Raw genomic sequence first — 13,946 nt, 5'->3', positions numbered from 1 at the left:
TCTTTGAACTTTTTGGCCAAGCCATCTTCTTTATTTTTTTTTCCACAGAAAACCTGTCTTTCATGAATACTTTTAAAGACAAAACCCTGATTTCCAACCCCCCCCCCAAAAAAAAGTTGAGATTTTAGGTCAGTTCTGTTTCTGAAGCTATTTTTGACAGTCCCATGAGGCTTTTGTGGCCAGCATTGGTCACTGGTGTAGCAAGAGATCAGCCAGTGGAATTGTCAGCTGCCTGCTAATTTGGTTCTCTTAATCTTGTGCTCCTCTGGAGTGTGAGAGTCAAGTCCTTGGAATTTTGCATAATTAGGAAACAAATGAGAAGTCCTTCACTGCTTATTTGGGAATGAAGTTAAAATATCAGAATCACTTAACCAGTTTCTCAGTGAAAGTTTAGGCCAAGCTCAGTTTAAAGATTTAGGATTAATAGTTTTGAGTGCTCTGGGAAGGAATTAATTCGAAGTAGACAACAGAAGTTTTGGTTTTTTTTCCCCGCTTTATTGCTGATAAGGGTATATTTTATATAACTTCTCCACAAACTGTGAACATTTTAATATTATAAATTTCATCCCAAATAGCATCTTTTTAAATATAGAGCTGTACATGACTAAAAAAAAGAAGTTTGAAATGGAGAAAAATAATTCCCCAGGTGCACTGGTAGATAATGGAAGTGATAAAAAAATAATATTGTCTCCATGTAGAGGCAGTGTATCCCAAAGGACACTGAATTTATTTATTTATTTATTTCCCCCCCCCAAAGAACACTGTTAGCTGTCAAATAACCTTAAGAACCCTGGTTCAAAGCAGAACTCAACAAACATTGCTAGACTGCTCAGTTTCTGAGAAGGAAACTTTTGCTGTCAACCTATAGTTCTAATAAGTAGGAATTGGAATCTATGCTTCCAATATAGTTCTATTTATTTTTTTTTTATCCAAGGTGAAGGAACATAACCATGTCTGGAGCTCATATACACAGGGGGAGAGGCGAGCTGGCTCTTCACAGCCACTCTATTTTACATTTCTGCAGGCCACCAAAAAAAGGTTAGTGATTTTTAGATTCTTTGCTTGCAGGGCAGCTGCTGTGCAAAGCCTGGAAATAGCAGCTCCTTCATCAGGTGGATATAGGGTGAGCCCGTTCATGAAGGGCCATGTCCCCCTTTCTGGTTATATAAGTAGCAGAATTTTGCTTGTTAGAAGAAACTCAAAAGGATAATGGCACAAGGGATAGATGGGCTAAAAAGACTTATTTTTGATGAAAAATTGCAAGAACAATAAATGTACAGCATAATTAGGAGATGACTGGCAGGCCACTGATCTCTGGCGGCAGCATTTTGACAGGGAATGATAAATCTAGCTTCAGTGTTCTGGCTTTGTGTTGGGATGTAAGCACAGTCAGTTGCAGTACTTTTCCAAGAAGGTTATTCAGCTCTCTTTGCAGCTAAGACAAGACTTTTTCCTTGGAAATCTGGTACAGTATGACACTTAGTGCACAACGTGCTGACTGTCCTTAGGACAGCTCAGCCCCAGCGAGTTGTGTGGAAAGAGACTGGAAATGGAGGTGAGGAGGATTTGATATCAGATCTAAGAAGCACTGAAAATACTGAGTCCTGTGCGTTGATTTCCCTGGGGATTGTGTAAGCCTCTGAAGTCAGGGACATAGGATGTCTGCGTTTGCTAGCATCGATGCATTGATGGCAGACAGTGGTGGCCAAGGTATCAAGGAAAGGCTGTGTGCATTTCTGAGCTGTGAGCGCAGGCTCTCATACCCAGCAGGTGGGAGGTTATTCAGCCTACCTCAGTTTAGCGGTGCATGAAGCATCTGGGCGGATGTATGAAAAGAAAATTATTTACATAATCTGCCTTGCTGTTCCAATGAACTCTATCCCATGGTTTCTGTGAGCAATCTAATGAAGCACTAAGTCGTGCCAGCTGAGAAACAAAGTTGTCGCTCTGAATGATGACTTGGTGAAATGCCACATAGGGCAGAGCAGCCATCAGAATCACTGGTGATTCACTGTTTGTTTCTCACAAATTTCCTACGCTCCCTGCCCACGCTCTATAGATGACAGCATTCCGTATGGGGACCGTGAACATGACAGACATTATTTATGAAGCAGGGCTTTTATCAAGGATTGTTTTCCCCTAGCACACTGTGCAAACTGCTCAGTCTCTGTGTTGCTGCTGTCAAAACGATGTTATAAATATAGCTGGCCTGCCTGCTTCAGTAGAGAGCTTTGGAACTTGTTTTAAAAAGCTTCAAACTAACTGCGTTTGAAGGTCAGGCAGAAGCCACAGAGTGCTCCTCACTGTGCTCCAAGGAGTCGTGGCAGCTGCACCCAGCACTCTTTCCCCTTCTGATAGGGACAGTTTGGGCAGTTACAGCTCATTTGAGCTTGCACAGCCACAGGGGAGAAGGATTTGTGGAGGGGAGAGCTGCCCCTTCCTCACCAATCTTTGCACTGTCTCAGGATATCTCCTCTGGAGTAAGAAGCGGGGAACCCAGTCATGACTTGTCTGTGTGACTTGGCTTTCCCTTGGTCTGGGATCTAGGCTTGCTTTGAAGCAGAGGAAGGAAAAGATCATTTCCCCCTCCCTTCCCCCCCTTCCCCCCCCCCAAAATCATGATGTCTGGCAGCAAAAGATGTCCTGGGAGTCACAGCTGCTCCAGTGGAGCACTCACTCAGATGCTTGCTATGCAGCTTCAGGCCAGTGATGCTATCCTTAACTTATTCCTGTTTAATGAGACAATGTGGGTGAATCCAGGTCCTTAATTTAAATTTGGTTTATCAGGTACTAAAGGGCACTGATGATGCAAGAGAACTTAGTTAATGCAAGGAAACTGAATAATCTTGTATGTAGTGGAATAAAGGTAAGCTCTGATGGAGAGCATAGTGCTGAATGTGGTGCTCATGGTGACATCAGGTGACATAATTTTCCTGCTTTAGCTAAGTTTGAACAAAAAAGGTAACTTTGATTCAGTGGGAGAAAAAGCTGGTGCTACCAACTACTTACCATACTGTGGAGATCCATTAACAGAGAACCCTCAAATACTGTTTATTTTCAGACCAGTTTCATGACCTGGCCTGTTTTCATAGTTGGACCGAGAGGAATGAACCTGTGGAATGAGAAGTGGCATTAACATTTTGAAATAAAACTGCATAATTTAGGCTGATCTGTATTTGAGTGGTTTCTTAGGTGGCTTGATTTGAAGTCTGCAGTTAAAAGTTTATCGTTTTCTGTATGCTCTGGCCATGAAGGGCATATAACGCAGGCTGTTCTGAGCAAAACATGCTGAGGGTAAATGGTTTTTGAAGGCTGATAGTGTGGCAGCTGCATAGGTTCTGTTTGGCAAGTAGCAGTTTCTGTAAGCATCGGGTTTTATGGCCATGACTGTTATTGTTGCATTTTTTAAGTCAGGTTAGCAGCATAGAAGAAAGTAGAGACCAAGAGCTGTTCGTCTTCTGGCTCAGTCCTTGAGGAGCTTGTAACTCTAGCAATTGTTTCTGTTTTTCATAACAGTGGGAACTTTATGAGCTATTTTTCCCTTTCCCTGTCCAAAGTAAATGTGCTGCATAAAAACAAAGAAGTTGCGGGCTGTCTGGCAGGCACACAGCTTAAACTTGGGGTGCCTTAGATTGGAGGGGCTGTTTACAAACTGTACCTTTCTCTTGAAAATTGATATTGCAGTGTTTTTACTTGTGCAGATCGAGTTTACATTTCTTGCTTTGGAATGCCACATTTTTAATGAGCCTCTGTATCAATAGACAAGGGTGACCATCAGGGTGCTCTTTAGTGGTTTTTCCAGACTTGTACCCTGCTCCATCAGTCTGACTTATAGCTATATATGCATTCGGAGCAGTTTGTATAGTTCCAGTGTAGCTGAGATGGTTAAAAATAATTAAAATTTAAACTCTTGTTTGGTGCTTAAATTAATGTCAGCAGATTCATATGTGCAAGCAAGATAATTTTAATAAAAAATGCTGAAGTAGGCTTACCAATAAGCTGATTGTCCTTTGCTGTGCAATGCAAGAAGAGAGCACGCACTGTTTCAATACACATAAAACAGAGGAAAAGTAATTATGTGAATGAAAAGTAATAATAATGCCGATGAGTGCAAAGCCACCTCTTTGTACTCTCAGTATTTTCCCTAATTATTAGACTTTCTGTATTGTCTGAAGTTTTCTATAGAGAATTGTTTTTGCAGTGTCTTCAGGAAAGTGTCATCAAAACAGCTGCCAATGTTGGTGAAATTTGATATTTGAGATCTTAAAAAACCACCATCAAACTCAGCAAAACAAAGCAAGAAACACAGTTCTAATAAATTGGAGTAGATTGACAGAGCACTGCACCTCAATGGTACACTTTTTCTGCAGGCAGCCTGGCATCAGTGTATAGGACAGGGTAGTGTTTGCACACATGAACATAGTGTGAGACAACCCAAATGGAAGTGTGGGGTGATTATGTAGCAAATGATGTGAAAACTTCTAATCCCAAAGAGCTAATTGCTTACCTGCTGCATGTTTTAAATATGCCTAGAGGCATGTGTATTCTGTGTTGCTAACACCTGCAACATTGCTTGCTGGTGATACAAAGTCATAACTCAGAGAAACTTCCTTAAATGAGAAAATGCCTGTGACAACCAGTTTATTTCAGCTCAGGCTGTGAAAGAGAGAGTGTGCGTGAGGGAGCACACACAGTCACAGCATGGAGTCAGTGGGCAGTCACCGCTGGAGGTGTCCCAGATCAGCTCAGAGATCACCATTTACATAATGAGCCTGCAGTTGTTCTGAAGGGGACTGACAGTCTACCAAGGTTCAGTATAGTAGTGGGAGTAGATGTTAGTGGTTATCCTGATTAGGATATTTGCCTGGGATGGATTCAAGCACTGGTACAAGCATTTGCACTAAGCCAGGTAGTATAGTCTTCTTCCTGAGTCCTCTGTGTTTTAGCTGAGTAACTGAGAGCTCTCACTTTGCTTCCAAATGTAAATATTTGGAGATGTCTTGCATTTTGTTCCTACCAGCTAAATCACACCCACCTCCAGAAGAAGAAAAAAAACCTAGAACTCTTTTCCAGCCAGACCTGGTATGTAAGCAGTCAGAATGGTGATTTTCTACATGCACAACAGATTTCATTTTCCTTAGACCCAAACCCCTTTTCTGTAAGTAATACCAGTTTATATAAGATACTGATTTGGACCACTTGAAACAATAAGAATAAGGGTTTGTACTGAATTAAAGGCTTTACTCTTAGTCAAATCTCAGTTCTTGGAGTTATGGGATTGATTATTTTACTTCATGATCACATTCTGATGATGGGCTCAAGAGAGGTATTGTAATCTGCATGCGTCTTAAAATCTCAAAATCCAGGAGGTAAAGTACTCCGATATATATTTTTAGCTTTGTATATAATACTCAGGCTGGTAAGGTATTTGCATGCTTGGAAATGACAGTGTGCATTCTCTTTTTCAAATAGTGGGTCATTTTCTTCTCACTGAAATGTAATTTTTTCTTTCATACTGAACATAATAAAATAGATGCCACTCGTAACTGCTTAAAGCATTGGCTGCAGTAATATTAATACTTATTATTGTATGCAGAAATTGTTAACTTCTGTGCTGTGCTACTGGAGATCCTTATTGTTTCACTAGGACATTATGTACTACATCAGTAAAGCTACAAATAGGACATATGGTTATATTTAACCCAAATTGTTTAAGTGCTTTTAACATATAGGTTTTTTTTCTTTCATGTGCTTAACATTAATAACATCATTAAGCTTAGGAGAAAGAACATTATTTCATAATTTGAAATCTCATTGAAAATCCTTACATTTACTAATAGTGTAACAAGAATCGACGGCATTCATGGAATAAATTGATACTGCAACCAGTAGTACCAAGCAAGGTTGTCCTCAGGATGGAACCCACCTCTGATGGCTTGGGGCACAGGAGAACTCAGAGGGGAAATGAGAGGATGTGCCATTCTTCAGTGTATCACAGGCAGTGGTTCCTTTTTCAGCTTCAGGAGCGGCTGAGCACTGAGGGCTGTTGGGAGCATGTTTGTATTGGTCACAGAAACTGAAGCAGGGTCTATTTAGGGCAGCTTTGCCACTAGAAATAATACTAGTGCAGCTATTATATTTGATTTGGGGTCAGCTGCCATTAGCTTAGAGAGTTCATGTTATTTCTGGTGAAGGAGGAGACTGTTTTAACACTTGAGAAAAATGTAGCACCAGCCTCTCAAAATATGTAGTATATATGAACTGATAAAAAGGATAAGGATTCACCTCTTAATAAACCCAAGCTATCCCAGATCTCTTATGTTGAGATGGATGAAACCTCTGGCTGTTGTAGTGTAGCCCACTACTGTGGTCTCAGATGGTTTAGTTGCTGCAGTTAGGCCTGTTACTGTGTGCTGTCATGGTAGTGACGACCATGCATGTACTCTCAATCTATGGCAAAATTCAGAGTGTTGCAGCAAAAATACACAGCAATGTGTTTACCTGAAGACTGACAAAATTTCAACTGGAATTTTACAGTTTCATCTAGGCTTTTTAAGGTGTTCTGTCTCCATTTTGGCACCTTCAAAAAAGTACTCACGCCTTTCTGGTTCTAATTGCGCTGCTTCTGGATAAATTCATTAAAAATACTGATAATTGCTGAAGTAAGAAATTCAGAAAATCTGAACATGTATTTTGATGCAATTTAATGGAATTTGCTAACTTCTGGAGGTTGGTTTTCTAGAAGTATAAAAAAAGTTCACTTCAGTACAGTGGGTATGTTAGATATGTGCTATGTTAGGATGTTTTGCCAGGCAGTACCTTTGTACATAATTCATGTTTATTAATGTCAGAACAGGAATGAAATACATCTCAGTTGCACATCAATATTTTTAAAAGAATGCTTTTTAAATATTCTAAACAAGAAATAGTATCCTGAGGCATTTGGAAAACTTGGAGAGGTTGATTATAGAAGAAAAGGAAATATTTTCCCCTTTATTTTAGTAACTTTAATACTGCTGTGAAAGCATGCTCATTCTTCCGCTCCCTGTTTACCTCTAGACTAAAGTTAGAAGTACTTCCACCCCCGATAAATGGAAATCATCATTGTAATATTCTGAAATGTGTGTCTTTGCATGCGCATGGGTACGTGCTAGATGGAAGTGTTCCTGCTGTGGGTGTAAATTCTGCCTCCCCTGTAGAGAATACCAGCTTTCCAGTGTCCTGCAGGGGTTGTCTTGCGGTAGTGATCTTGAGCACATGGATTTCCAGCCTGGGAAATGAGCCAAGGTGCTAGGGGGGAGAAGTTGAAGTATTGTCTCTGGCAATGCCACAGCCATATTGATTGCCATTAAATAGTTTTGATATCTAAATTGCTGTTTTCTGAAGTGTCATCTTTTTGACAAAACAAATAGCTTTTTTGGACATACATTACTTAATACACATAAGTACAGTATAGCACAAGATGAGGCAACTTTAGTGTAAGGCTCTAAACTGTAACACAGGATCATGTGGATGATACTTATGCTCTCCTAGTGAAGGCATTATATTAATAATTTTGCTATTGACGTCAAAGGGAACAGGATGTCACCCGAGATAACAACCATAATGAAGTCAGTCTTCTTAATGAAGATTAATTGTTGGGGCCTCATACTTCATGCATCCATGTTTAGATAGCTTCCTCTGAGTGCTTCGATGTCACACAGCAAGTTTTGTGCGTCTTTGCATTTAGATGCTATTTCATTAATGTGAAAGACTTGTCATCTTTTGTAATACTAGCAGTCCCTTGGGAGCAGCTCTGTAATGCCAGAGAATCCTAGGCTGCAATACTTCATACGTAGTGCTGGCTGGAAACCAGTGGGCTGCCTGTCATGGGCTGTGCTAGCTATGGAGGAGCAACTTGAAATAGGATGGCAGAGAGAGATAGGCTGTAGCACACTCATACCATTGTTTCCTAACTCTTCATTAATCTGCAGGTGGTTATCTAGGATGGATTAGTAAAAGACTTGCCATGCAGTCCTTAACTGCATGTAATGCTAAAATGATATTTAATGTAATTTATTCTCCCCTTCTCCTGAACTTTCATCCTGTCTGGGAACAGTATTCAGCACATGGATGTCATATGATAGATTATATATACCTGTAGTGAAGTAACTGGCTTTCACTGCAGAACTGGTTTTGGTTCATACTAACACTTGGAAGTGAAGAAGAGAGGGATTATCTATACCAACAGTCAAATTGCAAGAGGTTATGCCTGAGGGGTCTGGAAATAATTTTAGCAAGAGTTGAAATAAGTGACCAAAGTAAGTTAAAAGTTTATAAATGGGCAATGGTATGTGTTTCATGAAGCTTAAAGAAGTAATGAAGCAAATAGAATTTAGGCATTGTGATGCTGTATTTGCTATGCTATCTGCAATATAATCTTTTTGTGTGCAAAACCACTGAATTCTTTTACAGTGGAGACCTATCTAAATAAAAAGCCCATAGCTGGGTGTTGCTAAGGTAGGAGACAAACAAGTAGAGATAATTGGTTTTGATCTCAGTGTTTCAAATGGATTTGAGCAAAAGACTAATGAGAAGTAGACAGCTAATCTGATAATGGCATTTACCTAAATGAGTACAGACTAAAGTCATAAACACTAACAATAATGCAGTAATATAAAAATTGATTTTACCAGCTTGCGTTAAAATTTGTATTATCTAAAACTGCTGCATGTGTGGGTTCTTAGTTCCCACCCTGTGCATGATCCTAATTACTCGCAAAGGCTTAAAATTCTGCAGAGTTCAACAGAGGTCAATCATCACCATAGATTTACATCTGCATGCAGGATTTCTTGCAGTACTTGTCGACTGGTTTCCGTATTGTACAAAGGAAAGAAGAATGAGGCTTCACTAAAAGATATGTGAGGGACTTTGTATTGGAGGCTCAGGAGAAAGAGGTCAGGTACACAAGAATAGCTTACACATGCGTAAGAGTAATATAAGCACATTGAGTTACTTATGTCAGGATGTACCACTTACTGTTTACTTTGGAGCCACCAAACATCCAAAAAAATGACTAAAAAAAAGTTTTGGAAGAATATTAATGAAACTGCTGTCTGCATCTTATTAAAAATGTGCTTATGATTGTGGACAAAAAATGTGAGAAGAGTGGACAGATTCTTCAAAGGCACAACGTGCAGTTAATCAGTCATCTGCTTTGCCGAGTCATGTGCTCTGGTATTTTAGTTACTTACCCGGGAAGTGAACTGCTTGGTTGAATAGAGGAAAAATGTTAGATGTTGGTGGGAGGGCCAGGGAGAAAATGGAGCTGAAGCTGGAGAATAGTGAGGGAAAAGAAGTGACTGGCTGGTAGGAAAAACAAGAGAATGGTTTTAGTCTGGTTAAGGTTTTGTGAAAATCAGTTTTGAAAGCACCCTTGCAGTTAGCTGTTTGCATCCTATCAGGCTGATCATTTTACCCTCCCACCCCAGCTTGTTGGTGATGAAAGAGCCATTTGCACATCATATTCTGATCTACAATCTAAATAATAGAGAAGAAGCTGTGTATGTATGTCTGAAGGCATACACGGGTCATGAACTTTAAAAACCAAGTCACTCTGTGCTTAAAGATCATCTGCTCTTCTTAAGCTTCTTCAAGGAGGTATGTCAGGCTGATGTTGAAGCTGAAGTAGGTTAAAATGTTCCTTCTCATCTGGGGAGAGAAACAGAAAGTATCCTCTGTGTCTGTTTTGTCCTTTCATTTCCCTTCTCTCCGTTGGTTGCCTCACAGAGTGGAGAATAGCTTAAGGCAGATGTGACTGATGTGATTGCACCAGCACTCATTCTCCAAGGAAGCCTGACTTTTCTGGACTCTCCCAAGCCTGGTTAATTTTGCATTAATTTACAGGCTGTATGTAAAATTGTACAGTGCTTTAGGGGGAAGATGAGACTTTTGATTTCCCTTGTGTCTTTCAAAGCATAGGAGTCTGAATAGGTTAAGTTGTCAAATACTGTGTTCTGGCTCTTAGAAGACAGTGATATTTATTTGCCAAATAAAACAGACTTTTCCATTTCTTGAGCCTCCCATTTCTTTAGCAGATTAGGAGATTGCACTGGCTCTAACACATGATTTTCCAAAAATATTTTAATTAATTAGTCATGCATTCCATTAGCGTAGTAAAAACCTATGTTAATGTGACCTAGCAGAGATTTTATCAAACCCACCCCGTGTAAGGGAGGAATGTCTTTTTTTAGTGAAGAGCAACTGGACAGAGTGGTTGTACTTTATTCCTGTGTGGTGACCTGTCGTGGTGTTGGAAGGTGCAGAGCTTGCATCCTACCACTTTTAGCCAGACATACCCGACCCAGTGAGCTAAGGGACATAATGTGAACTTGCAGACTGCCAGAACAACCAACCTGTTTGGAAGGAACAGACCTTATAATCTTGTTGGGTGCTTTCTTCTTTCCCTTGGTTTTAAACCCTTAACCTCCTATTAAAAAAAAAAAAAATAGATGGGGTGCTTTCATATTAAGGTGAAATTAGGGAATCCTACCCAGTAAGCCTGGGTACGAGTCCTGAGCCATTGCTTAGTTGGCTGCTCTGCCCATATAAAGGAGCATAGCTCTGTGCGAAAAGGTTTATTGAGGTCCCCAAATCAGAATATGAATAACAGGGCTGTACCACAGTTAGCAAGCAATGTCTCTCTGAGTTACACTGGTTTGTTAGGGCTAATGATTGAGCTGGGCACTGCAGTGGTTCAGCTCCCAGAGTGCAGTTACAGAGCTGACTCAGATATAAAGCTGAGAATGCAGTTACATCCAGAGTTAGATTTGCCGTTGGTAATTTTTATCCCCCAAAAAGAGCAATAATTCATGTCTCCATGCAAAATTTAGTTAAGGAATGTTTATTTGTCTTGTGGTAATTTCTAAAAGCCCCATGCGCCCTTTTTTTTTTTTTGTGCTCTATGGAAAACAGGACATAGACTCATAGAAAGATTAGGGTGGGAAAGGACCTTAAGATTGTCATGTCCTAAACAGGATAGATATTCTGTTAACATTTTTAATGAGTATCCTTTTTGCCTCCCATTTGTGTTTCAAAATTGAATATTTCTGTTTGAAAATTTTTATGGTAGACATATCAATGATACTTTTGTTTATGAAAATACTTATCTTGGAGAAATAGATAAGATAAATTACTCCCAAAGTCTACATAAATACCTATATTTCTCTCTCTCCACCATTTTGCCTGTGGAACATTTTTTACATTGTATGTTACAAGGATTGGAATGCATACTTCTGTACTTGTAAAGTTTCTTTTGCATTATTAGAGTTGGAAAGACATTGGTTTCTTAGTATACATTGTCTGGTTGTGGATTCTGTTCTCCATCATTTTTATCTATAAATGACAACAGCTTTTTAAAAAATGTAAATGTTTACTTACAGTTTTGCAAATAAGGTTTATGTGATTCTTGCTGCTTTGATTTTGAGTTAAACTAATCAGCTCAGCTTGTAGTCTCCGTGCAAACCTTTAGTTTGAGCTTGCTAAATCTAGTTAATCAACAATAAGGCACTAGAAGAGCAAGAAGAGGTGAAGAGGCAAAAAACAAAGGAACAAATTCCTGTAGTTAATACTGGGCTAGTGCAGAAGTTTGCATGTGTGGCCCATGTAGACATCAAAGATATTGAGCATAGTACGTGCACTGAGTGTACAGATGTGCAGTTGTTCACATTGAAATAACAGCTTTATCTGTTATGGTTGCCAAATGGCTTACAAAAACTAATAAGAAAAAAACTTCCTTGATGAGCTCAAACATACTTCATGCATCACAAGAAACCCTTTTAATATGTTTCCTTTGATTTATATTGCTAGATAAAAAAAAGCATATTTGCGAATGCTTTTTGGTTTGTATGCATATGTGAATTTACACACACAGTCATAGGTATGCCTATATACATGTATGTATACACAAATGTGTATAGAGTTTGTATGTGTGCACTTGTGTGTATGGATACACATATATGCAAAATATATTTTCAATATATTGTGCAAAGATGTTTACATACAATAGGATGTATAGCTGGTAAATTAAGTCAGATTTTACTGATTTTAATAATGAGGAGCTTCAGACAACATCTTAAAATCAGCGGATGCTCTTTAACTGCAGATGTTTGTGCAGAACAAGTGAATTGTAGGTGAATGGTGAACAAAAGAGCATGCAGTCAAGGTACATATATTGAAGTTTAAAACTGAAAGAGGGAACTTGAGAATGAAGTTAGTTAATTGTAAGTCTGTCATGTTGTGAAGAAGGACATGTTGGTGGGTTTGTCTTTCCAGCTCAGCTGATATACATTGGAGTTGTTCCATTATCTACAGGTTCACCAGGTTATACCTACTGACAAGTTTGTTGTTTATTTTTTAACACAGAATGAAAAACAAATTCTTATTCCTTTCTCTGTAGTGCTAAAATGTGCTCTTTGATGCTCTGACTAATTCTGAAAGTCTTGAAGTTAATTGCCATCCTTCAGGCTTGTCTGTGTGCTTGCATTTCTCTTTGATGATTACTTCACTCACCCAAGCTAAATACTAGCTAAAAGTGTGGCTTTTTGTATATGTTATCAAAGGTGGGAGAAAGAACAGCTAAAGCTTTTGATTTGCTTTCCAAACATAATTGGTACTTTACAGAGATGTACCATATCTCATGTTGTTTTCCTGTATAAATTTTAACATGTACGTTGTTATTAGGCTTTTCAAGAACATGAAATAGCTTGTCTTTTCATCAGTCTTGTTCTAAACACTGTATAGTCATAAGGAGGGGATGGGATAAGGAGATGGGATATGTCAGAAAAGAGAAGGCAGTCTGCCCATGTACTCTCTGAATAAGTTTTTGTGGAGCGGGATTAGCGAGTTGAGGGAGATAAGATGTGGCTTGTCTGTGGACCTGTACAGTGGAGGTCTGCATGTCTGACTGTGTGGGGAAAGGAGTGACGACTGAGTACTGTACAAAGAATGCGAACTGGGAAAAGTAGACAAGGGGTTTGTTTTCCTGCTTTGTGCTTTTGGTTACTGGAATCCTAATGTTTTTGCAGCAATACTTGGTTAAATGGTTTCAGACAGAATTGACTTTTTGTTTTGCATGTCCATACTCCTTTAAAGGAATTCTGCTTTTAAGAAAACAAATATTTGAAAGGTTAGAGATGTCCAAGAAAAATGGCCTTTAAGAAAAAAGGACCTGTATTATTTTTCCTAGCAGTGAAAGAGATGGTTCTGTTTATTAAACTGTGCATACCATATGATGCATTATATTTTTCCATTTGATTTCCTGTAGGGTGATTTCACTTGGAACAGCATGTCAGGGCGCAGTGTTCGGCTGAAGTCAGTTCCCGTTCAAAGCCTCTCGGAGCTGGAGCGTGCTCGGCTGCAGGAAGTGGCTTTTTATCAGTTGCAGCAGGACTGTGACCTCGGCTGTCAGATTACTATCCCCAAAGGTAAGGGCTTGATAAACCATCTCTGTTTAGATTACTAAGCCACTGACTTCGTATCACAGCAATAAAAGGAAAAAAATACTAGCTTATTTATTCCACAGACAATGTCTTCTATTTCATTCTGGCTTGAACATAGTAACTAAGTAAAAATAACTGGTAAAGTTGTTTGTATTCTGTGTCCAATTCAGGCCACTTGGGGTGGGATCATCTGATCATAGATGTCTACAGGGTAGATAATCTAAATCAGACCTGTTCATGCTAGCATGTCTTGATACTCAGTTGAGAGAGAAAGGCTTTTCTTAAGCTTCCTGACATCCAAAAGCACATGTCTATGTAGCTTGGGTAGATCATGCCTTAGAAGTGGCTTTTTCACTCTGTATTTTATTGTCTCTGGAGGAAACCAAGTATCACTACTTCAGACAGACAGTGAAGACATCTGCATCAAATAAAGAGGAATCCCACCAAAGTTTCCTAAAGACAGTGGTG

The 13,946-nt window shown here is 39.3% G+C and overlaps 1 protein-coding gene across 2 annotated transcripts in view; it reads left to right on the top strand.

The window, feature by feature from the left end:
- The window catches only part of ARHGAP6 (Rho GTPase activating protein 6), a 322,604-nt gene that overhangs the window by 248,728 nt on the left and 59,930 nt on the right, over positions 1–13,946 (top strand). For both annotated transcript variants that reach the window (XM_013129608.3, XM_031051180.2), the window contains exon 2: positions 13,304–13,463. In XM_013129608.3, the coding sequence (XP_012985062.2) occupies positions 13,304–13,463 (160 nt within the window). The remainder of the gene's footprint in view (positions 1–13,303; positions 13,464–13,946) is intronic.

This window comes from Melopsittacus undulatus, chromosome 2, assembly GCF_012275295.1.
Source record: "Melopsittacus undulatus isolate bMelUnd1 chromosome 2, bMelUnd1.mat.Z, whole genome shotgun sequence".
Classification (NCBI taxonomy): domain Eukaryota; kingdom Metazoa; phylum Chordata; class Aves; order Psittaciformes; family Psittaculidae; genus Melopsittacus; species Melopsittacus undulatus.
This window is presented reverse-complemented; position numbering and strand designations above follow the sequence as displayed.